Genomic DNA, 26,727 nt, shown 5'->3' with positions numbered 1-26,727 from the left:
TGGCATAGGGCCGCTCACAGCCCTTATACAATTCTCCCCAACCAGGAACATTCTTATTCCTAAGCACCAAGACTACAAGTGCAAAATTACTTTGCAATAGGACTCTTGTGGTCACTTTACGCAGGTGAATGGGTAAGTATCAGCTACGAGGCAGAAAAACTGGTTTGATGTCACAAAAGCACACACGCCATGTTTAGATGCTATGTGGCTGTCTAAGGCCATGTGGTTCTGTAATACTTGCCTGCAGGACAGTAGGGCCAGGGGTACAGTGGTGGCATTGGAAACATCCTGACTCTAGAAATCCAGGCAATCAATTCCGGTTCAATTTCACACCTAATCTGGGGATGAGGTAACCTACCCCTCTTTTCCGGCGAGAGTGGGACAGGGATGTAAGTGAGTGACAAATCGCTGACCTAGCCCATGAAACCGCTTCTACCCCAATCCCAGGGATAATGATTATTCCCACAGATAATCTAAGCCCCTCAATAAGTGGCGAATTCTGAGGTTTTGCACCCTAGGATTAAAGAAAATGTGACAATTGATAAAGACACTCGTCTTGTTTGAAAGTTAATATTGATCCTGTTTTCCATGAATGTTGTACCTTGGTTTGTATAACTGATAAGGCAAGTAGCCCGAGTGGCAAGGTGAAGATTGGGAGGTTTCCTTGATAACTGGTCTGGAGAGTGTAGTACTAGTAAACGCCACCTGTGAATGTTCACCACCACAGGGTTTGGGATCTTGGGACCGGATGGCCAGCTGGAATTTCAGACGGACCTCTCCCCAGTTAAAGAGAACAGGGGCTCTAGGAAACCCAGAGGCCAAATCGTGTGGGATATGGTCATAAATCCAACAATCCGTTGTTTAACACACAGGCACATTGCAACATTAGGTGTAGGAAGATGTTCTCACTGTGAATTCAGGGAAGGGCAGCAGGGCTATTGTACTGGTGACCTGTTCTAACTGCACCAATCACAGGGAGCTGAATGATGAAGATGACTGCATATTGGTGTGGACATGTCATGGTGCGCAAGTCATGCCACAGATGCACACGTTCTCAGGTTGGAGTGTCAGTTCTTAGCACAGAGTTTAAGGAAAGAGTCCATAGTTAAGTTCCCAACAAGTATTTTAAAAAATCACACTAATGCAGGTTTCCTTACTTGGTGGTAAGGTTCAAAAGTTTAGTTCAAAGGGTCAGGGCACAAGTTAGCGAGAGTCACTTCCATGGGGCAACCGGTAGCTCTGGATTCGGATGCGGGCAGACCCTGCCCAGTTCTCTCACCAGGTGGCATCATAGACCAAAGTAACCATAGAACCAAAACCACAAAGACTGTGATCATCGCAACAAAAAGAATGACAGCCAGGTTATAGCAAAAGGAACCAAATAACCGAGCAGTATATGTTCATGGGCATGGTTTCCACACCATGCCAGTCTACTACCACATCTGGATAGTGCATCAACCAAATAACAGAGCAGGATGTCCACGGCCACAGTTTCCACACCATGCCAGTGTACTACCACATCTGGAAAGTGCATCTCCTGCCAGTTCACAAGTCCAGTGGTGTGTGGTGGGCCACACGTCTTGGGGATTATTAGGATCCCTTTGGGGTCAAAATAAATATTTTCCCTGCTTCGGGTGGTGAGATAGTTGGATGTTGGCTGTTGGAGGTGGTAGCGTTGGTCGCCTGGTGGAGTAGTCTGAACAGTAACTTTTTTAGAGACCCTACCACGTTTAACAAACTGCATAGCTGTGGGTCTCTTCAGAGTTTGAGCATTCGGGCAAACGGGAGTTGTGGAGTCACCTTCCATCCTTGCTCGAAGATGGCTTGAAGGGGTGGCAGAGGGGCAATAGTGGTCGAACCCCTGGAGGTGAAGTAAATTGGTCGGTCTGCACAAGTTCTTGGTAGATGGTGGTCAGGAGATCCAGTTCTGTGGCTGGTACCTTCTGGTACAGGACTGTAGGAGTCTAGGTGGTGGTGCCTGCACAATTCACTGCAGTCTGGTTCGTCAGTAGGACTCGGCACGGTACTCGTCGGTGGGGTTGGAGCACCGACTTCCATTGATGCACTCAGATATACACTCAATTGCCTAGTTGCAGTGAATGGCAGAGCTCAGTAGCCAGTTCTGGTGAGAGAGCCAGAAAGCGTTAAGAGAATTAACAGTCTTGACTAGTGCACGACAATGACTTGTGTTTCATCTTCCAGTTGCAAGTTCAAGTGTTGCAGAGCTGCTTTTAGAGTAGTACCCATGCACATTGGACGCCCAGTGAGAATCCCATGTAGAGACAACCCATGCGTGTGGGTGAATGCACATGTGGAGCAGGGCCAGGAGTAATGCATGGGGCCACTTCAACCTGGTTGCCTGACATTTTTTGGGAGATTCGAAGCTTCAAGTCACTGCAACTCTAGAGTGGGGTGGTAGCTGCAGTTCAACTGTTGGAATATTCAAGTGCTTTGCACAATTTTCCTTGTAAAGTGGGTACCTCGGTCACTGTCAATGAGAAGAGGAAGCCCAAATTGGGGAATAAACTTGGTCAAAAACTATTTTTCAACAGTAACATCAGCTTTCCGACAGGGGTAGGCTTCCGCCCACCCTGAGAAAATGTACACCACAGTGAGACAGAAATGAAAACCCATGCTACGAGGGAGTTGTATAAAGTCAACCTGCACATTCAGTAATGGCCCTTTCTGTATGAGGCAATCTGACTGTTGGTCTGAAACGCTGATAAGGACATTGTTGGTTGCCAGAGGCCCATTAAAGGCCGCAGATCAGGCTTCTTTGTCAGCTAAAAAATTGCCCATGCAGTAAAGGACTAAGAGGGGTCATGTCCATGACACTTGACTATAGCGAAGGAAGAAGGGAGAAACAAGACAGGTGACAAAGCCAATCCATATTTTCCAAATGAAATCAACATACCCGATGAGGTCAAATAACCCATTTGTTAGATGACACCAAAATCATGAACTACCCCATGTGCGTACGTTGAGTCAGTATAAATAGTAGCTGACATCTTTAGACAAAATGCATGCTTGAGTGAGTGCAGTTCTTTCGGCCACCTGAGCGGATTTGACTTTTGGCAGTTGATGGGCCTCTAGCGCCGCATGAGGGGTATATACAGAATAATCAGCATCCATCTCCCCTCCCTTTAACCTAGGCAAGAGCCATCAACAAAGAGAATCGGGTTTGTGTTAAGCAATGGGACATATTTCAATCCGCACAGAGGACAGCTTGGTTTCTACAGCTAACAATCCTGAGTTTCACCATCCTGGGGGGTTGGAAGTAAAGGGGTGGGGTTTAAAATAGAACATTGACTGAGGGTGAGATTTTCAGCAGAAATATATGCTGTCTTCACTTCAACAGGAGGCAAGGACTGCATAGGGAACTGCAAGCGTGACTGGGTGCCCTTGTACCAATACATCTGCTTTTTCTACCAAAAGGACTGTGGCGGCAACTGGTCTCAGACATACTGGCAAGCCAGCAGCCACAAGATCCAGGGGCATACTCTGGTAGGACACAGACCAGTGCTTGTGACAGTGCAATTGAGTAAACTGTGATGAATCCTACGGATTCCTCACTTAACCCCTGCCTAAAGTCTCCTCCCAGGTGGCCCGGGAAAGGCAGACTCTTCCTGATCTTGGGGGTGGTGTTCTGAGGGAGGATGACCTGGGTGGAGAAAAGGCCCGCATGAATAAGTCTATCTGGGTTGAGACGTCGGATTTGTCTTCCTATAGGGAGGATGCCTCCCCAATTCTAAAGTATGTAATGCCTTGTTGTAATCCCCTTTTTGTTCCACAAGATACACATATAAATAGAGGTGAAAACCATCAACTCCTAGGCCTTGGGAGAAATGAAAAACCATCCAAAAACCTAGAGACTTGTAAAACAACCTCCCTAAAACCCAGAGGTATAGTGAAAGTAAATCTGTGAATAACCAAGACCTAAAAGAACTGCCTTCCTCTTTTCAATCGGGCCTGGTAACTTATAATTATGATATTCCTTTTAAGAATATTATAAAGAATGATTTTTTTTCTTTTAAGTCCAAGTCCAAACTCGAAGAACTCACTTTGACATTGGGGACTTCAAGTTCCATAATTCCTTAAGTACTGGGACAAGGAAGATGGCTAAAAAGGTGTCAGGTTGCAGGAGTGGGCCGATCATTCATTCAAATGACCCACACCTGACAGAGGCTTAAAAGGCCCACTCATGTGCAGGCCATAGAAAAGCAAGGGAAGCCGGAGAAGCAGAGGCAGTTGTTATAAGCAAAAGCAGCATGGTTTGTGCAGGCAGCCCAGACAGAAGCTGGAAGAGAGTGAGAATGCCAGGACCTCTGTGCAGCAGAAATCTGCTGCCGATCCTGAGTCTGTGTCTCTCAAATCCTGAAGTGCAGAGACTGCGCAGTGGGAAGCTTTCGTTCCCAGGGGACCGTCTCAGGTGGCTGGCATGCACCCGAGGGCCTCAATGCTGTCTGTTGGCTGGTGTGCACCAATGGGCCTCGAGAGCAACGGGGGCTCCAGTTGCAGGTGGTATGGGCAAAGGTAGACTACAAGAAGCAGTTTGCTGGGTCGCGAGGAGCCATGGAAGAAGCCCTGTGAGCGGCGAGGGGACAGGAGGCGCACATCTTACCCGATGAGGCCACATGATGGTAGGGATCCCGGAGCGCTCTGTACCCGCTTGAGTGATCAAGGCGAGCATTCAGCAGGATAGCAGCACTCGCATATGAGTGAAAGTAACTCTAAAAGTATTGAAAAGCAGTGAATGCAGCACTTGCGTGAGAGGAAGCGGTTCTAAAAGCAAATCTAAATACTGAAGCGTTAAGCAGCAGCGTATGTCTTGTATAGCAAAAGCAGCTGACTGTAAATTTGAATGTGTGAGAACCAGGCAACCCGAAGGGGCGATATTGTTGCAAGTATTACCCATGCCAAAAGCAACTAAAATCGAGGCAAACCCAATACAATCTATATTTCCAACAGAGGGGGCTAATGAAAGGTCCCTACATTGTGAAACTTGTTGGCCATACTTTGTGCAACATGGGGTAAACGCTGGTGTAAACTCACATTGACAAGCATAGGGTTTCAATGTGCCACTCTTGGCTTTAGCAGTGTTTGGTTACCTGTATAGCGGGGAAACACGAGTTAGAATAAGGCTGCCCTTGTGGGGAAAGAGATTCTGAAGGAAAGGAGCATTATTTACAGAAGAGTATTAAAGAGTCTATGTGAATCCTGTTTTCCTAGCGCCGCTAAACATGTTGAAGCTGCAAATTGTTGAATACTGTGAAACTGTTGTGAACCTCTGTTCAGTTGACCTTCACCATAAGCGCACCTGTTCTGAAGTGCTGTTATGGCAGGGGAGTATACCCGGATGGCAAACCTTTTGGAGGTAGTAGGCCTGGCATGGGAGTAAACCAGGTGGAAGTCGAAGTGCTACGGAGACAATTTATGTGCTTTTATTTGGAAGAAAAGAGCTGAGTAAAGCTGCCAAGAATTTTGTTTAAAACATATCGTTTCTGAAAAAATCATTCTGACTAAGACAACTATTGTTACTCTTGATGAACTGCGAAGTTGTCATTTATCTGAGGATAAATTGTATAAGGAAGAGTCTTCTATTCATTTGAATCATTGGAGTATTGGAACTTTCCGTTGAACATTCAAAATCGCAAAGACCTGTGTTAGAACTTTGACCAGGATTTCCTTATTTTCTTTTCTTGAACTGTGAAGCAGAATTCCCCTTTCCCAGGTTTTGAACTGAGTTCACACAATTTCAAAAACGAGATGGTTGCAATACAAACTCAATGACTATTTTGTTTTGAACTGCCATTTTTTGTTGTATGTGTGAGGGACAGATATCCTTTGTTTCCTTTAGTTATTTTAGACTGGGATATCCTCATTAGGCTAGGGACAGTGAGGCATTTATCCAACCTTATAAATCAATAAAATGGCATTTGTTGAGCACTTTACAAAGTTGTCCGCCTCACATTACTGACCCCTCACACAACATACCATGGGCAAACACATGTTCAGCACAAAGGGATTTTGATAATCCATAATCCGGCAATCCTAAAACCAATGCCTTTTGAGAGCTCTTGCTCAATAGTGACCAAGGCTTCCTGTGCCTCCTCGGGCCAAGGCAGGGGTTCAGTAGTATTCATGCATGAGGGCTTGGCAGAGTTTAACTATGATGGCATACCCTCATATCCACTGCCTGCATTAACTCACCATCCTGAGGAATCTCCTAATTTGCTTTTAGTCTGGGGCTTCTAATGCAATCCTGGGACGAGTTCATTTTGGCCTGCACAAATATCATGCCTAAGTAACGGCACTAGGCAAACGCAACTGTAACCTATCCTTAAAAGCCTTGTGACCTTTGAGCAAGAGTGTTCAATAGCTTAAGAGTATCCTTTACGCGCTTTAAAATAGGATGATGCCAGTAGGATATCCTCTACTGCACCAGGCCAGGATAGACTTATTTTTTTTTATTCTTTTTTTTTTACACTCAAGCGAGTCATCCACTCGTATCTGGGTGTACTTATAGCAAGAATAAAGCAGAGCGTGCATTAACCGTAAAATAAGTGACGGAGGCAGGAATACAAAAACAAATGGTGGCAGGGCTCAGAACCACTGAAAGTGGGCCACAGTGTGGGATTGACCAAACACAGGTCCTGGATGAAACAATAGACTGCTTTACCTGGCTTCTTCGTAGGAAGAATTGCAGACACTGCGAGTTGGCACAAATTCCTTGCTCAAGTAATGATTCGGTAACAGAGCGGTTTCCATACTCGGCTTGTTTGGAGAAAGGATGCTTAACCCAGCCAAGCCCCTGCTGTGGGTGCCTAAGGGTAATCTTTACTGGCTTTGTATTCTCTATGCATCCAATATAGTTAGCATTTGTGGACCATAATTTGGAAGGGACTCGGACCAACAGTCACTGTTGCAACGAGGGAGAAGTGGTCTGATTCCCAGAGTTGAACTGGCAGCCTCATGTAATGCAGTCATGACCTCTAGCTCTCAATGAACGGGAATGGCAAGGGAAAATAACATCTGGGGAACAGTAGTTTGGTTTGGATCTGCTACGCAAAATGAGTTGCTCCAACAAGTTACTGGGTACAGTGACTAAGCAGGAAAACTATGGTTGTCAGAAATGGGGCCCAGAGTAACAGTCAAAGGGTGAGACAGAGGATGGACTAGCTGCATACCCCCAGTAGGATTAACGATTTCATTAGCACATACAGGGAATTCAGAAACTTTAAGTGTGGAGTGTGAATCCCCAATATCAAACAAGTGTGAAACCTTTTGTCCTCCAACAGCACTATCTATGTGTAGAGTAGCGGGGTAAGTGTTAAGAGCTGTGCAACAATTTCATGGACCCCCTGCCTGTCTTAACCGTGATTCTATGGGGATGGTGGTGGAGAAGGTGAACTGTGTGGCAAGCCAGGACTCTGACCAGTGAACATTGATGCAAATAGTTTTATTTAAATGATAAATGCCTTACTATCCCCAATTACTAAAAAGGGTTTCCCTTCCTATCCAAACTAAACTAAGGTGCTAGTCTAGAGTCCAAAACTAAAATAGTCCTCAGTCCAAACCCATCAACTAAACTGGCCCTACTACTTACCAAACATAACAGAAAGATGGAGTGTTGTGCACTGTATGTTCTCCATAGAGGCTTCACAGTATTTCCAGGACTCCATCCTGGACATTGATCCGATAATCTATTTGTGCCAACAAGAACAGTTTTTCCTTGAAAGGAAATTTTGGTTAAACTTCCTTAAAGAAGTTACCAATCTCAAGTTCCTGAAATTACAACAAATCACTTTCCACCAACTTGTCTGTTCTTTCCACACTTCGACCCGTTTCTGGGGTTTCGGCTGTCCCTGTGATTTTCCTGCTCACTCTGTCTTCTCCTGTAAGTCGATTGAGGTCTCCGGACACTATTTTATTGAGCTCCAGTGTTCTCGAGACCTTCTGGAGTTCTGACTCGGTTTTTCTTGGGTCACTGCGACTCTTCTGGGTGGTGTGCTGTTCAGGCTTCTCAGGCTCCGACCACCCCTGGTTTGCTTGGGCGCTCTCTGCCTGTTGGGGTTAGGGTTGATTGCTAGTTCTTCTTCCTCTCCCCTTTTTTCCTGGGCAACCCACATACCTGCGGTGTCAGTCTTTGCCCCCAGGGAGGGTCAGTCACTGTAGCGGTGGTGGGGTCCTGCTTTGTTCGCTGCTCCTTGCTATTGGAAATGGGCTGTCTTTGCCTTCTTTGGGCCTCACCTCTCTGCTTCAGAGAGTGGAGGGTTTTGTGCTTCAGTCGACACTGGGCTCATCGTCTCTTGACAGGCTCCAGGCCCACTGCGTCCAATATGTGGTCATGCCTCACGGTCTCTTCGGCTGCACGAAGCCTTGCTTCTTAGGCCTTGTGCCTCTCTTCCAGGGATGTATTGCATCCCCCTTTGGCCTTCTCTTGTTTCTGCAGGCCTGCACGGCTCCTCCCCTGGTACATGCTCTCATGCCAGGAGCAGTCTGGACTCTGGATTCCCCTTCTCCGTTCAAGGGTGTTTGGCCATGGGGGCGCTGTTGCGCACGAGAGGGAATGGTCGCTCCCGAGCTCCAGCGGAGTCCAATGCCGAAATGCCAGTATAATCAAAACTAAGAACCGGTTCTTCGTGTATTCAGCGTAGAACGTGTCGCAATAGCCACAGATCAGGCACACGAAATTTGGTGGCAAGAGGTTGAGGGAATCCGACTTACAGCACTATTTGGATCCTGTGTGCTGCAAGAGACTAAGGCCGGAGGCATGCTGAGGGCTGAGGGGAGGAGCCTGGCGACAAATCAGAGCGAGGGGCGGCGGAGGAACAGCGCCTGGGGGTGAGTCACGTGTACTCCAGATCCTGTTCAGCGCCCGCAGACCCCCCAGACTTATTGCGGTCACTGCACTGAAGGAGGCGAGACCCGGGGTCACCCGGTATCGATGCTGAGGAGGCTACGCATCCCGGAACTGCGAACGGCCCTTCGGCTGCACGGCGGGCCCTTTAGACAGTTGAAGGCCACACGGGGGTGGGCAGGCGGTCGACCCAGCTGCTCTTGGGTGGGCCCGGTGCCACCCTGAACACCAGAAAACTGTCATGCCGGCCGGAGGTGCTGCGGGATATTTACAACCCTCCCCCCACGACTATCGAGACACTCCACCGCCACCCCTGGGCAAGGTTCACCATTCCCGTGGGGATCGGGACGGGCCCCCCCCAGTCCTGCTACTGCACGAAGAACCACCATTGGCGAGCCATACCGGAGCGGGTCAATGCTGCTCCGAAACTTCATGCAGCACTAACTTGAAAGGAATCATGCAGCCGCCAACTAAAGTCTTCCCATTACCACCCAATTCCCAAAGAGAATAGGCGCTGGGCCACTCATGAGACCATCCGAAGTGGGCAAGAGAGGACGACTGAGCAGACATTAAGGAACCCCTGCAGGGGAAAAAGAACCTAAAGTCAGACAATTGAGGAACCCAAAGTCTACACTTGGCACTCAGGCGGCGAGCGACAAAGGGGGGCACCCCTCCACACGAATCAGGACAGCGCAGAAACACACAGCACGGGCTATAAGCCCATACCCCACCGTACCTAGGCAGTAGTGGGAACTGTTGGAAGAAGAAAAGGGGTGTCTGAGATATAGCTCCAAAACACACTAAATGTGCGCACCCTCCGCACAAGACCAACGCACGTTCATACCTTGTCAACAACGAACCAGCCTCTTAGTCACAGCAGTAGCTGCAGCAAATCCACACAGGTCAGCCACTGGCTACAAGAAGGACCTACTAGTAACGAAGTTAAAGCACGGATAGTACTAACACTTGTGGGAGCGCAGAATCAACTCAAAAGGTGAACCGAACGCCCCACATAGGGACAGCTCTAGCTCCACCCCATACCCACCAGGTATAGAAAATGTGAAAAATGCGGATTGCAGAGCTAACTCCCAGGATACATCCCCTCTAAGAAATAACAATGCCCAAGAGCTTTGGCTCTAAGAAGGGTAGAGACAAATACACAACAGCAATACAGAAGGATATAGAACTCGAGATGGACGAGGAGATGCCCTCACAGGAACAGACCTCCCCGGTAACGATGTTGGCACCCTCAGGCGGTCTTTCTAGCCATGCAATAGGGCTTCTCTGCCCTCAACGACAAAATGGATGGGATAACAGCAAATGCGGCTTCCATCAAAACACAACTAGATAAAACAACTTTGCGCATGACTGAAGCTGAGACGAGAATATCGGGCACAGAAGACGCGCTTGAGGCTTTGCAAAACACGGTGTCCACAATGGCAAAACTAGGGACGGTGAAGTCCAAATATGAAGATTTAGAGGCGAGGTCATGGCGGAACAACATTCGCATTAGAGTTCCGGAGGATGCAATGAAAGGGTCAATGGAAAAGGCAGAGAAGAACATTTGCGCACTCTCCTGGGAGACCGTGGATGGTCACCAATGTTCATCGTGGAACGGGCACACAGGTCGCTCGCCCCAAAGCCAAAACCGGGGGAATACCCTAGACCTATCATAGCCTGCATGATGAACTACAGAGAAAGACTTGATTTTGAAAACTGCCAGAGAAAAACAAGTGCTAAGATGGGAGGCCAACATCATACGTACCTTCCCGGATTTCACACTGGCGGTGCCATAAAAAAGGAAACTCTTCACAGGGGTCAAATTGCTACAGCAACGACAAGTGCAATATGCTATGCTTTACCCGCCAGGACTAAAATTTTATATCAGAACAAAATAGATTTCTTCACATTCCCAGAGGAAGCGGCAAGCTTTGTTGAAACACACATCCCTGCTCCAACTCGATAACCTAGAGTAGAGAGGAATTGTGAATCCCTGTAGTCATGTAATAGTAAACACGTTCATGATATAATATGGACTTGCAAAAGCAAAGGCCCCCCCTTAAGGTGGCTCTCATTGGGGGCGATCATGACTTACTCTACAAATTGTGCCGATGAGTACTACCCCACATGTGTCAATATGAGCGAGAGCAACAGCGTAGAACTAGATACACTATACACTAACACCACAGCCCCCTCCACCCCCCCGTAGCAGGTGCACATGCAGTTGATGGGTGGGGAGGGTTGGGATTTAAAGAGCACAGTTGAAGTTGGGGGGAACTGTGGGGGAGGGGTCAAGTTGAGACTGTTGGGGTTTAGTTACGGAAAGAACGGTATTAAAACAAAAAGCACACCGGTACTAAGCACAATGGTTATCAAGTGTATAACGGAAATATATTGGCATGCATATGTTAACAATTACTTCATAGAGAATGGCTAAAGCAGGCACGGATAACATTAAAATACTGAGCTGGAATGTGCGGGGCTTGGGATCCAGAAACCAGAAAGGTAGGATTTTAGCATATATCAATAGACAGAGCCCCAAGATAATCTTTTTGCAGGAAACCCACATTGGACCCCAGCAAGGAGGGCAACTGGTGCCAAATTGGGGGGGCACACCAATATTTCACAACATATTCCAAATGGGCGAGAAGGGCGGCGATTTTAATACATAAAACCGTGCTGTTTAAATGTATGAATACGGAATGTGATCCCGGGGGGGAGGTATGTGTTACTCCATGGCACACTCTGTGACAGGGAGATAGTCCTTGTTAATGTATATGGTCCAAACATAGACGACCCAGAATTCTATTCCACAACATTCGGAAAATAGGCGAATTACCCTACAGCCTCTTTGATATGTGGTGGGGATTTTAATACCATCCTCGACGTACACTCAGATCGAACGTCAACACAAACACAAAGATGCATGGAGAACATTAAACCCTTCTAAGAGAGAATATACATACTACTCCACAGTGCATGACATGCATTCTAGAATAGATTTATGGCTGGTAGACAACGCAGTCTTGTCTTGGGTTACTAAGGCCCATATCTATCCCAGAACATACTTTGATCTTTCCCCAATACAACGAACATTGGGAATTCCCGGTAGTATGGTGAACAGACCACCATGGAGATTCAAACCCGTGGCCCTGCGGGACCTGCTCAATAAAAACACAATGGGGCAGCAAATACAAGAATACTTTGACATTAATGAAAACTCTGTTTCCAGTCAGGCAATATTGTGGCAAGCATTTAAGGTATTCATTAGAGGCAGTCCAATATCCACAAAATGTGGAATCCTCAAAGATATCAGTGGTAGACTGTAGCGATTAGAGACACAAATAACCTCTCTACAATCCCAGTGCGCGCACACCCCATCATCACAGCTTAGCTCAGAAATAGACTGAACTAGATGAATATACAGAGGCAGCGGACCAGGAGATCAGATACTTTGATAAGCCGACCACGGCAAGCCGATATGAGGAGGGTGAACGCCCATGGAGGCTACTGGCCAGAACAGTAAGGAGGGGAAAGAGGTCAACAACCATACAAACATCGGACAGCACAGTGACCACTGATCACAGTAAGGTGGGCGAAACATTCTATGAATTCTACAAAAAAAAACTGTACTTCCCTCAGTGCAACGTCACTGATGAAGAGAGAACATTATCTCTCTCAAATACCAACGGCACTCCTAGCCGATGCCACTAAGGACTCATTAGAGAATCTGATCACAGAAGCAGAGATAGTAGAGGCGATAAAGGCACTTCCCAATGGGAAAACCCCTGGTACAGACGGCCTTGGGGCAGAATTATATAAGGAGTTCAGTCACCTGTTAGCGTCTAGATTATATGCTGTATGGGTGGAAGCCTTAAACAAGGGAGAACGCCCCGAAACCACTAGGGAGGCAGTAATTGCGTTACTGCTTAAACCAGGGAAACCCCCAGAGGATTGTGGTTCGTATAGGCCACTGTCATTAATAAATACAGACGCAAAGATTTTAGCAAAAATACTAGCAACCAGACTAACACCTCTGATGCTCTATATGGTACATGAAGACCAGGCAGGGTTTATTAAGGGCAGGTCCACGGCAACGAATATTAGAAGGTGCCACAAAATTTTGGCCACAACACCCCCGAAGCTCAAGGATAGCGGTATCCCTCGATATGCGAAAAGCATTTGACGCGGTCTCCTGGCCCTTCATATTTGGGGTACTAAACTATGGGTTTGGCCCAAATTTCATAAAATGGATACAAATATTATATACATGTCCCCAAGGCAAGATTAGAATCAATGGAACCTTAACAGACAAGCTAGAGTTACGCGGAGGCACCCGACAGGGCTGCCCATTGTCACCTTTACTGTTCGCCCTAGTAATAGAACCCCTGGCTGATATTCTTAGGTCACACTAAAGCCTGTATGGATTATGGCTAGAAGGTAAACTACAAATTATAACTCTATATGCAGATGATATTTTACTATATCTAAGGAATCCAGATTGATCATTGGGCAAGGTTCTGGCAGAGGTCGAAAGGTTTGGTGAATACTCCATACTCCGGCCTACGTCTCAACCCTAACAAATCAGATATTCCCGCTCACAGAAAATACAATAAAACCCCAAAACTTACATGGTCTTGTCTGGAGTCCGATGCATATTCTGTACCTAGGAGCATACATTGCTAGAACGTCGACTATCCCGCGCCCTGAACTACAGCGCATTGGCTGACACCTTATGCACAAAAATGAATCTCTGGAACGCCCTACCCATATCAATGATGGGAGAATAGCCCTAATCAAAATGATAATGCTACCTATCTGTTCAGTACAATACTGGTCTGGCCGGGTCGCGCCCTGTTTGCTAAAATGAACAGTGCCTGCGTCGCGTTAGTTTGGGGAGGACATCCTAGACTGAGCTGGAGGACATTAACTGATATGTACCCGAGGGGCGAGCTGATGGCACCTGAACTGGAATTATACTACCTGGCAGCACAGGCACACTATGCTGCCCAGTGGGCCACACACTTTCTCAACCCAGGGACCCCACCGCCTGTCCAGAAAGAACGGGAAGCAATCACAGCACTCCACAAGATGACCAGACCAAGCCCCAAGCACTAAAACACCATAGATCCCACGAAGGCAACAGCCACGGCATGGGCTAAATTAGCCGACATATTTGGCATTTACAGGCTATACCACCCAAGTATGCCACTCTGGGGTGACCCCGAACAGCTTTCAGCATAGATGGGGAGGTGGCTATGCATTGGAGCACCAAGGGCATTGCTCAATGGGGACAGTTATTACCAGAAAAGTGCTTTGTGCAATGGGACGATGTCAAGGATATAGTGAGAAACACAAATAAATAAACATAAACAACAATCTATTTGTCTAAAAACCGCCATACAAAATGCATGCCCTACCTTCCCAGATGAACCGGAGATAAACATGGGGCTTGGATATGTTTACAGGGCGGATACAGAAAATCTTAGCCTCAGCACTGTATAAATGTTATAGTGCAGACACGCCGAGCAGAGAATCACACAGCCAGGAACAAGTGGGAGTAGGATTTGGGACAACAAATAGAGGATCAAGAATGGTCCCAGATCTGTGCACTGACCAAACAAATATCATGCAATTCCAGATGCAAACTAATTCATTATAAAATTGTGCATAGGACACATTATACCCCTGTAAAGCTCAAACGAATCTACCCGGCTACACCGGGAACCTGCCCAAGATGTAACACTGAAGACACAAATATATATCATATGCTCTGGGCATGTATAAAGTTGAGTGGCTACTGGGCAGAGGTTGTGAAGCTCTAGATGGGATGGCAGACCAGCCGATGGAATGGTCCCCGTGGATATGCTTGCTGGGTGTGGTGGGGAAAATGAACCCGACATGGCAAACTTTTAAACTTGAGCCTATTAATAGCCAAAAGAACAATATTAATGAAGTGGAAGAATGCAAACCCGCCAGCTAAAGCGGATTGGGACAGAGACATGGTATGGACAAATGACACAGAAGAACTATATATCGACTCGGTGCTGCCCTCCTCCAAGCCTAGAAATATATGGGCAAGGTACAAACAATACTTGACGGACAAGGCCGAAAACTCAGACTCAGAAGGAACCTGATTGTGTATGATGTAATGAAGTAATGTGGAGTATATATGTGCATTACCTGTGTGCAACGATGCATAAAGTTAAAAAAAAAAAAGTGGGGGATGTTTGGCCCTCTATTCGTCTTTCACTCCTCAGAAGGGGCGTGGTCTTAGGAGCAGATCAGACAAGACAATGTTGTTAACTCCCATATAGGAAGAAAGTACATTCTGTATTAGGAGTGCCCTTTGGGAATGGGAGTCCTTGCCCTATAAAGGGGAGTCCCAATTAGGTCCTGCTTTCCCAAACCTCCCTTGCACCAAAGGGCGTGGTTCCCCGTACAGAAGGGATGAAGTCTCTGGATTCGTCAAAGCTGACTACCTCATTTACCGTCTGGTGGTCTTCATGGACATTCTGTTTCCAGTGACAAAACTCTTTACAATCATTACATTGCGCTTTACACATTCAGTTTCTTTTGTGGCAGGTCAGAAGGAGGAGTCAGACCCCCGGAAGACATAATTTCATTAATAAACCTGAATCATAAGTAGAAGACCTAACTTTCCCTATCACTAAAGGGAATACCCTACCTTTCCAAAAAGAAAGGTGCTTGTCCGTCATAAAGTCAAAAGAATATGTCTTCCATCCAAACTACTCGATCTGGTCCTGCCACTAATGTTAACTAACTTAAGTAAACCAAGGGATATCCCGCTGGCGTCCTGCTTCTCCTGGTCCCCCAGGTACCTCTTACTTGGTAGGGGCCAGTGATTGGGATCTGCTCCCGTTCTGGACTGCTTTCTCTGCTGCTCAGCTTCTCGTTCTTGGGTCCGTGTCAAACTCCTGCTTCGTACTATTGATGCTGGTGTGAAGCAACACTTGCTTCCTGCATAGGCGGTATCAGCATTGTTCCTGGGGTATCCTGACCACCACGTCCAGTTTGTGGTCATGCCACCACCGGATTGCTTGCTTGTCTCTTGGTAGATGGGAGGCTCTTCTCGTCTCTGCATGCCCCATTATCCTGCAACTGTCTGTCTCTCACGTTTCTGGTGACATTAGGTTTCGTCTTGCATTGCCTTCAGCCAAAGATAAGGTGGCCACATTCTGAGTTATCAGGAAGTTCCATGTATGCAAATACATTTGTCTAAGGAGTTCCTCACAGTAACCGGAGTCCTTGTCCCAAAAGGGGAGTCTCTCCTGATTAGGTCCCGCTTGCCTCGACCCCTAGGGGGGGGGTTTGTGGAGCAGGCTCACCTCCTTCGCCTCACGGGGTGGGGGTGCTCCCCCCTTGTGGAGAAGGAGTGAATACCTGTGATTCATCACACTTTCAACATTGCTATCATGACCTGCCTGCAGGTCCCATTCTGGTTCCTCTTCCCTGCCCCCAGAAGCATGGCGGAAGCCCCCACCCATGCGAGGGTTGCAACTGCTAAAATGTCAGTTGGCAAAGCAGTATACAATGTCGGGACCATACACAAAACCAATTTGCAAAATGTTTAATGAACAGCAGCCCCTGCCCATTTTCCAGGGTTTACATGGTTTATATACCATCAACTCACACAGTTCTTCTATAAAAGGGGTGGGCCATGCAACTTTGAATGGCAGGATTAGACCATATTTCAGGAAGGCTTTAACGTGTTACATGATTCTCCTAATCTGGTTCTCATACTTGGCTAGTAAACATTGCAACATGCAGCAGACTTATTCAGATACGTTTCTAGCAAGTCCGAATTTTCTTCCAATTCTTCAGTTCACACAGGGCTCAGGCAATACATGGCACGCCTAATGTTTCTAGTTCTACATGCTGAAGCTGTCCCGTCTGAAGGCGAGATCTAAAGCATGCTTGCCTGTGCCAAACGGGGAAGAAGTGGGCAGACTATGAGGCGGGCTGCTTTTTGCAGCATACCTTGTGTGCATTTCATTTTGGACATACATACGACATAGGGCGAGGCAGTTGGAGACAGGAAGCACAATTCAAATTGGCAGCCATTCATGTCTGAGCTTTCACAATCGAGGAACCGAGTAGTACATAAATGGAGAGTACGATTTTACTTTTTCCACCGTCCCGGGAACCAACGAAAACCATAGGGAAATTAGTGCAAGACGAGCATTCCACAGACCAGGCCTGGAGCCAGAACGGGAGAGGAGCAGATGCCAAAACCCAGAGATCTTGAAATGGTACGAGGGCCATCCATGGATTACATGCTCAGCTAGCTGTCGAGTAGCCACTCTCAAATGGCCATCAGAGGCACAAAGGCTGCAAGAAAGAGGCACTTGGGGGAAGCAGGCCCAACACAGCAGAGCCAACAGGAACTTGACATCCCGCTAAGAGCCCAAGAGTTCCTTGAAGATTGATCTTCAGTCGTTTCCTGAAACTGGAGTGACTCATCTAATCTCAACAATGCACGATAATGTTGGCTCAATTACCAATTTATTAATGCAAGTCCTGGTTTGTGCAGGGCAATGTTGCCTGGCATTGGGATTTGGAGCAACACTGAGCTCCTAGTATTTGAGCTAACGGTCCGTTCATTCTTAGGCGGTAGGGAGTGCCTATTGACGAAATGCATGTTGGGTTATGGAGACAAATAAGAAAATGTTTGAAATAAATAAAACACCACTTTAAGCACACCTGATTACTGTCAACTTTATATGAATGATTGCTATATTTTGACATACAAATTCTGTGGTATCCAGTGATGTTACCAAAATGAAAATAACATGATGGGGTTCTAAGCATGGGGAAATGGGGGAGGACTTGGGGACACACCATCAATTAAAGAAAATTGATATTTTTTTTCTGGTAACATTTCATGCATTGAAATACATTTCGGGAACATCACATGGAACCAAATTCAGTAGATCTAATAATAATAAGCACATTCTGTCCTTTTCTCCATTATTAGCGAGGTAACTGAATTTGGTGAAAATGCCAGACTTTTTTAGGTAGACTTATTTTAGTTTAGCTTTTTTCATGTTTTGGTTGGACTGCCACTACCCTATGGTTACACCGCACTCGACCACTGTACCTCAGACAGTCGGGCAAAATTCAGGAAGTTATAAAAAGTTTTCTGTTTTTTCTGAATTTGTTGATCATCCTTATAGTTCTGTCAAGAGGGAGACTATTCCCTAATTGATTGCCAATGATGTTACCTGATCGTCCATACGCCCTTGATTTCTTAAATCCTAGCGCAAGAGACCACCGCATTAAAGACCTAAGCCGGTTAGCAGACTTGTGCCAGATAAACTCTTGGTCCTTATTCATAAAACTCTTTATGGTAAGCCTCCAGAATATATAAATGATTTAACTTTGATTTTGAGAAAACTGCATTGGCTTGCAATTGCAGCTAGGATCAGAGATATGTTTGTCCATTAGTTAGTAACAGCATGGGCAGCAGTATTTTGCAAAATCTGTAGTTGCATGATTGACTGCTGTGTTAATCTTGCAAATAGACTATTGCAGTAGTCCAGTTTAGCTCCTGTTGCGGCTCGTGAATATCGTGAAATACCGCCCTAATAAATGCCATGTTATCATATGTGCCAGATAGTGAAAATACTATCTGGGTCCTTAGTGTAATTCTGAAAAATACTCCATTTAAGCAGAAGGTCATGTAGGGGTTTAATATATATTAAAGAGTAGAGGTGGTGTACACAATCCCTAGCTCAACACTGCTGGATCTGAAAGACATTTCCTCACTTTTACTCTGGGTGTTCTATTCGATGGAACTAATTTAAACCAATACACTGCCGATTCTTATAATGTAGTTAAGGTTCGACAGAATAGTGATCAAGGGTGTCAAAATACTGATAACAGGTCAAGGAGCATCGGGATGCCGTTTTGTCCTTTGTCCACAATCCTAAAAGATTATCTTTGATATACATTGGTGCTATTTCTGTACCGCGATGGGGGCTGAATCCAGACAGATCGTCTCCTAGTAATAACTTGTCTTCTAAATGGTCTTGCAATTAAAATTTGACAGCCTTATTCAACGCTTACCAAAGGAATAGTACATTAGAGGTGGGTCTAATTCCTTAGACCTTCTGGATCCATACTAAGGGTTTTTAAGCAATGATGTGACCCAAACTTGTTTTAGTGAGTTGTGATGGCCGAAGTGTGAAACAAGCTATTGATAATCCTGGCAATTATAGGAACCAGCGATGGCACAACGTGAATTGCAAGGATCTCCAGTGCAGCTTGTAGGGTCGGGCAAGATACTGCATGTTTCATCTCTTCTACTGAAATATCCTGAAGAGCATATTCCTATGGTAATTCATATTCTTAAATGCATAAAAATTAAATAGCCCTACAATAGCTAATATGATCAAGTGTTTGGATCACGTAAGCATAACATGCCGTTCTCACATCCCCATTTATACAATTCCACCCCACAATTCAGGGAAAGAGTGCAGTTTTCAAAACTCTAATTCCTTTCACCCAATAAAGTAACTTAAACTAAAATGGCCTCCAGCTTTACACTGGTGTTAGGGGGACCATCAGGCAGGTAGAGCCGTGCTAGGGGTCCGCAGACGCCCAGCTCACGGAAAGCTCGAACTCCTTCTCTTGTCCCAAAGAACCCGAAGTCCACACAAGTAGCAAAGTCTCACTGCGGTTTATTACAGGCAGCAAACACACAAGGGTCACATGCGTAGAGGCAAGTCTAGGCATATCTTCGGGAACTCTGGCTCGCAGGAGAGTTTTCATGCCTTGTGACGGCACAACCTACGTCACTTGCTAGGCTCTTTTCCAAAACCTATTGCCACTCAGGATAGGCCACTGAGTGGTGGTTCCAGTATAGGAACCTATAGACGAATGATGTTAGTGGATGCAGCGGTGTCAGGTGGTATGCTTGAATCATCCCCGAAAATTGCTACTCTGAAATCGTTAGTGAGTGGATCCTGTGATTGGTCAGTGACCCCCATTACCCACCCCTATGCCAAGAGTTCTGATTGGTCAGGCCACGGGCCCCCCGAGCCTGACAAACTCTGTTCCCAGTCCTCGAGACACCTGTTTGCAGTACATGTATATTATGTATCAGCAAGGTGCAACTGTGTGTCAGCATTCACAATAGTGTGTGGATGACTAATGCCATGAGAGTGTTCTATTCCCACGTTTTGGAGACCGGGTTTGCGAGCTCGATAGTTACGAATTAGTCTGTATTTTGCAGGGAATATTCCTTGCTGCAGCTGGTGTCACCTTGGCTCTGCGTGTGGAATGTCGCTTGCAACATTGTGGCCTTGGCAGTGCCTTCGTTCCGACCACAGTAGTTCTGTTTGCACAGCATCTTGTGAGGTTTGAGATTTCTTTCCTAAGGCCTAGTCTGGCTTCTAGTATGTGTTCCATAGGTTAGTGTATATCCTAGCCTGTCGGGTCCCTCGAGTGCCCCCGTCATGCCATAGGGTTAGTTGCATATAGGCATCAGCAAACATGTACAGAAGCTCTTCTTGCGTTCCTGCAATAAACCTAAGTGGCAAAATAATAAACATGCAGACAATATGTATATGTCACTGTCCTCTAACTAATAGAGCTGTACTCCTGTGTTCTTCGTGTAGGTTGGGTGTGTGTGTGTGTGTGTGTGTCCCGGAAGTGAGGATTGCACGTGTGCTTCCTGTCTAACGTGGCTATGTCGTCATGATGTATAACCACTTCAGGCATGGCTTCTTGGTGCTTTAGTCGATTCTGTCCATGTATTAGTTTCCAGCTGTCTTGTGTATCTTCATCCACTCTGGGTAAGGGTCGTATTACTGCAGGGTTGTAGGGCCTACTGACCTTTCATGGTAGTTATCCATCGTGGGAATTGATGTGAGCTCATATGATCGGAGTCCATGTTGTCGTTGGTGCTTCTTCCAGTTCGGGTGGTCTTTCAGGACGTAAGACCTATTCTGATGTTCTCTCTTCACTGGTAATCACTACAATGAGATATACCAAATAGTCAACAAAATGAATTAACATGACTATGTGAATCTTACTATTCTTATCCCATACAACATTTATAGTAATCAAATATATATTGCATTCTAAAAGATACTAGACATTCCAAACATTTCTGTTGCTTTTGCATCCAACTTAAATGTCAAATAGTTCAATGATAGCAAGTGTGTTTAAAAGATTCAATTTTCTCCAGTATCAAAAAAAGTATGTTATCGGAGAAAGTTGCTTGGACAATTAACATTTAAAGAAATTGTACAGTAAACCAACCCCACCTATGTAGGTGGGAGGTAGTGACTGTATTGGCTATGTGTAGGTCATTCAATGGAGACAATGGTCACTTTAATTTGACTCCTGCAGGTTTGAAACCAAGGTAATGCATCAGGGATCGATTTGTCCTATTCTGAACTAACCTACATACTCTGTTCTCAAAATGCTTGGCTACGCCTTTTTGTAAACATGCATGTGACTAAGTTACTTGCAGTCTATATGTGTATGTGTGTGAATTTGAATGCAGGTAAGTATGCTGCTTTAAATTCATGTGTGCGCTGTTTTCAATGCATATACAACTGTCAATATATGGATTTGTATTTTTATTTTATATAGCGCCTTAATCCAAGGCGCTTTACAGTTAACAAGTAACACATAAAACATGGAACAGTAGAATCAAAACAGAAAATATGAATCAAGCCGAAAAAGCGGTATTTAGAACAATTTGCAAGTAAGAAGGGAGAGGAGACGAGGGGGGTAGAGAAGGATCAAGAGGGAGAGAGTAATGAGTGGTGACCAACAAAAGAGAGATCATAGGAGAGACTGGGACAGATAAAGATAAGAACATTGTGGATAATAGAAGGGGGATAGAGAGAGAGGGGGAAGGTATCAGGGAGGGGAGTGAAGAAGTTTTCAGTGAGGAGCAGAAATGGGAATAGGTGGGGGAGGAGCGGATAGAGAGGTAGTTCCAGTGTAAGGGGGCAAGAAACTGAAAGGAGCGGAAACGAGAAGAGGCACATGGTGGTGGGGGAACAGAAAATGAGATCAGCTGAACGAAGGAAGCGAGAGGGGATAGAGAATGAGAAGAGAGGTAAGGAGGAGCAAAGTCATGAAGAGATTTAAAGACAAGACAAAGGAAGTGAAATTTAAGCTGGGAGTGGAAAGGAAGCCATCCTAGGTAGGAAAGTGAGTTGGAAATAGTCATGAGAAGAGAGTAGACAGAGTACGTATGGCAGAGTGATAAAGGGATTTGAGGGGGGCAAGATGGGAGGCGGGAAGACCGAAGAAGAGAGAAGAACAATGGAAAAGATGGAGGAAATTAAGAGTTTGGTAGCATGGAAGTTGGAGGGACGAACTTTACGGATATTGAAAAGATGATAGTGACATGAATGCACAGCTTTTAGTATGCCTGCCTGTAGTTTTCAACTTGAGTTTTTTGTTTCGGCTGGAGTTGTAACCTTCTCTATTAACATGTACAATGTCAAAAACTCCCTTCCCTTTCACGTTACACTTTAGTCTATTTAAGATAAAGGATTGCACGGATTTCACATTTTGCAAAAAAATTATTTGATCCATTGGCTACATAAATGCCTGATCACCCTATGCAATAGTATTTTTCAATGACACTATGGGCCAAAATGTCTCTAGACCAGCTTATGCCATGAATTATATTTGAAATAGGCTTTAATTTTGCAAACACAATTCCACACTTAGGCGGAACCAAAATTAGTTCAGTTTTAAAATGTGTTTTTCAATAAATACATTGTGCTCTAAAGAAATTATTCCCTTTGAGTTGCATGTGTTTTGGGAGGAACCGTGACATTTAGAATATCAGCACTGGTATTCCTGTCCTTCAATTGCATTCCCTGTGCTTTATCTTCCCAGATTTACTCTTGTCAATGTGTATTAACAGTTTGGGGTTGATTGGGGTTTAATTTATATTCTGAAAGGAGACTTCCAATTTTGGATCATCAGCTGGGGACCCTCACTTCAGGCGGCTATATGGAAACCAAATTCCAAACATAGACTGGCGGTCCTTCTCTCAATGGACTGGTCTCCAATGTGCCTAGGTTCCGTCCTTCAAATGCTATCCGCTCTTGTTTCATCTCCAGTCTGCTCCATAATGTTCTTCTCCCCATATTCCATAGTCTGTCCTACGTACATGCAATTCTATATCTTTGTGAACCCTCCCATGCCTTGTGACACAGGTGTGGTTTTCTCAGTCCCAAAAGTGAGGGGTCAAAACCACTCCTATTTAAGAAATGTCAGTTTAATTTTTGATCCCAATATTTTGTTTAAAATATGCTAGCTAAATAACAAAACCTTGATCACTTACGTAAATGTCAGTTACACAATTATACTCTTAAATGATCACATTGTGATAAAATTGAACAGTCGGGTGTTGCCATTTTTTGCCTATTCAGAACATGGCACAATATATATTCTTTTACATCATTTGATAGATATTACCCCTAGCAATAAACTGTCAATTGTGTGTTGATCAGAGCCTGGATAGCAATGCAGCCATTATTTTAATGATAAAGTATTTGTTTAAAGATTTACCTCTGGTTACTGTATTCATTTTGCTAGAGGGGAGTTAATGACTTATCGCTGCAGGTGCATCCCCCACATACTCCTTTTCAGGCTATCGATGTGTGTTAAGGCAATGTCTTTTTTCTGAGTCTAGAATTCAATAACCTTTCCCTTGACCTGGGCTGATGGAGTTTTTATGGGAGGCCTGCATTTTGATAAACTATGAGCAGCTCTTTGAAGAAGAGAGCCCAAATCCATGCATGACATCTGGCAGGGGATGTATTTGTATAACCTTTGCAACAGACTTGAAAAGACAACGAAGGCCTTTATATGTTTGTGCCTGGGGAGTTGAATCCGCAAAGCAATTCACGTTCCCCATTTGGGCTGTTTCGAACTCCGCCCTTCAGTTCCAAGACTCAGGCAGGTCACTTTGGATCTCAAATTCAAGGATTCAGAGTGAAATATGGTAAAACGAAATGGAACTGTTATGTTAGTTCCTGTTTGTGCATCTCGCATGATTTTTTGTAAAATGAAACCTATGTAAAGTCATTGAAATGATATACATTTTTTTAGGCTACAAAGGGGGTAAATTCTATTTTCTGTGCTTAGTATTTGGGGCTCAGGATATCGCAAATGGCTGCAGTAGACCTTAGAATTTACATCATTTTGTGTTCCAAAACACAGTAAAGATGGTCCTTGAATAAGAATCCAATTTAAGCTGTAAATACATTTCTTTTACACTGGGTATCGTAACTATAAGAACATGTTAAGAAATCCAGTTCTTTACAAACTTCAGAGTTGCCTGAATGAGCTTTTGGACCCACGTTGAGTTTTTATGTTAACATATTCAAGAGGTTTGGGCCTGAAAATAACACACTGCTGATTTACTTGCATTTTGTGGCCAAGTGTATTCCTTGGAAAATAAATGCACTCATTTTGCACATGCACAATTCTTGTCATTTCTTAGCCTTATTCTCAGCACTGAAAAACAAGTCTTTACATTTATATTTGAGGATTTACACTTGCTTTAAGCTGATCATTTTCAGGTGCATGCATGCCTTTAGTTGCATTTAGCATTTATTGGGGCACCCATTTCATCATGTGCGAGCAAAATGTGCAATCCACAAAGCATACTGTTTTGGCAATGCCTCTCTTGCCCTATATGGCAGCAACCACAATGCTCTTAGTTTATTCCATGGAAATAACATTCTAGTACATTTATTCCATGGAAATAACATTTTGGTACGTTATTACGGACCCTATATGACCAGTCTCCTCATTGTTCCTATTTTTAGAATGTGGGTGAGCTCTTGGAATGCTAGTGAATGGCCCACATTAGGTATGTAGTAAGAGATGCAATTCCTAACATTACATATTTCTTATTCGCTGAAGGCCCATTGAATCAGATTGCACCAATTGTTGACACTGATAACTTTTGACTTGATCAAGGTTCTTGTAATAATTATAATATTGCTCCATCTGCTCTGCCAGAAAGGGCTTTTTGTCATGGTTGCCTTCTATTTTGCCCCAAAGCTTTTCAGGCTCATAGAATTTATCTGAGTTAGATATCTCCTCCATTTGTGTACTAACTTTTTCTCACCCCTTTCTAATATTTATTTCCATATTGTTTTGTTCTAGTAACTTTGTTTGGTAGGTGCGTTCTCATCTATAATTTGGGCAATAAGTGAGTTGTGTACCTGCACAAGTGCTCAAATGCCTTCTGGCAAGCCCAAGTACGTTTTCGACTTTAGGAAGGTGGAAATTCATCCGTTTATTAATCAAAGGTAACTGTTGCTGAGGGCTGACCTTTCTTAACAAATATTTCATGTCTTCATAATGGGTATGAGTGCAATACAACTTTGGGACAGCATGTTATGTTATAGTAGTGTGAGGACCACAATTACACTGGACTTCCGTAGAGAATATAAATTCTCATACAAATAAAACCACGTTGTACTGGACCAATCTGTTTGACATTTCTGATACCTGTCCTAGTTTCTTCGAGCTGCATTTTCCTTATTGCCAGTTGTCTATTCCTATATGTTTTGATCCTCTCACAATACAATATTTATTGTGCACTTTGGAAACCTCTATTCTAATTTGAATAAATGCGTAAGGACCTGCTACACTGTGGACGTATTGCCTTTGGAGAAAATGTCTTGGGTGCAAGACCTGATACTTTAGAGCAAAGATCTCAGGAGCGCCAGCTGGCCTCAAATATGAGCAGACAAATGTCCAAAGAGTCATGTGTAAACATCACTAACATGTGCAAGTGTCGGGGTTGCTTTCAAGTTTGGAAATGTTTAGTATTTTTGTTTAAACAATTGTTGTTTCCTTGTCCGTGTTCTTCATTTTGTTTGTTTTGAATTTTCAGGCTTTCAAGGAAAGAATTAGCAAAATACCAACAATTGAAACATTTCTAAAACCGGGAAGCCAGAGGAAACCTCCCCCTGATGCCGCATATGTAAAATGTGTGAAGGAAGTCCTCAAAATGTAATTGTCTGCATTACGCAGTAATGGGATTGACCATTTTTATGTTGCCATATATACAACTTTAGGGTACTTTTATCGTGACTTCACTAAAAGCAAAGCACAATAAAGCCTCTGACATACCACTTCAGCAATGGACTGAACAATAATTGCCTCTTGCATGCTTTATTTCATATGTTAATGTTTGGCTCACATTTATTGAGTGTGCTTTGGAAATGGTTTTAGAAAAGATAATTTTAAGTTCTGAAACATTTGAAACCATGCAATTGTGTTTTTTCAGACTGTTAAGCCTCAGGTATGTGCACATTTCCTTGCAGGATGGCATTCAACACAATCATTTAGCTCACAAAAGGGTTCAATGAGCAACTTATTCAGGTTACTGGATTAACCTAGTCACAGTTGACACTTTGAATACTCAATTTTTTCCACAGAATATTTTCCTTTGAGACGTAGGTGAGAGGCAATATGCCAAATAAATGCCACTAAATGCCCATAACTGACAAACATGAGTAAGTATTGAAGCCCATTGGTGACCGGGCCCCATCCATGCACATAGAACCGTTGCTACTTGTCCCAATGCAGAGCTTCTGCACTGAATAATTGAATTCCCCTACAGTAGTTCATATGCAGCACCGTGAATGGATCTGTATGGACTTGTATGAAATTGGTCAAGTTCGACCAAAAGTGCACAACAAAGTGCACACATAAAGCTTTCTATGAAAAGACTTATGATGGTTAGCAACAATTTCAATTTCAAGTCTGCATTATTGTTGTACATTTAGGGAACGCACCAACTGAAAAGGAGATCGACAATTGTCGGGGAAAAGCCTATAGTT

General features: G+C 44.6%; 1 protein-coding gene across 2 annotated transcripts in view; it reads left to right on the top strand.

Moving 5' to 3' along the window:
• LOC138453357 (glutathione S-transferase A4-like) overlaps nucleotides 1–26,021 on the top strand; it is a 386,216-nt gene extending 360,195 nt beyond the window's left edge. For both annotated transcript variants that reach the window (XM_069606111.1, XM_069606110.1), the window contains exon 7: nucleotides 25,776–26,021. In XM_069606111.1, coding sequence (XP_069462212.1) covers nucleotides 25,776–25,898 — 123 coding nt within the window. In that variant the 3' untranslated portion in view covers nucleotides 25,899–26,021. The remainder of the gene's footprint in view (nucleotides 1–25,775) is intronic.
• The last annotated feature ends 706 nt before the right edge of the window (nucleotides 26,022–26,727 follow it).

This window comes from Ambystoma mexicanum, chromosome 4p (genome assembly GCF_040938575.1).
Source record: "Ambystoma mexicanum isolate Mex_15411 chromosome 4p, UKY_AmexF1_1, whole genome shotgun sequence".
In the NCBI taxonomy this organism is placed as follows: Eukaryota; Metazoa; Chordata; class Amphibia; order Caudata; family Ambystomatidae; genus Ambystoma; species Ambystoma mexicanum.
This window is presented reverse-complemented; position numbering and strand designations above follow the sequence as displayed.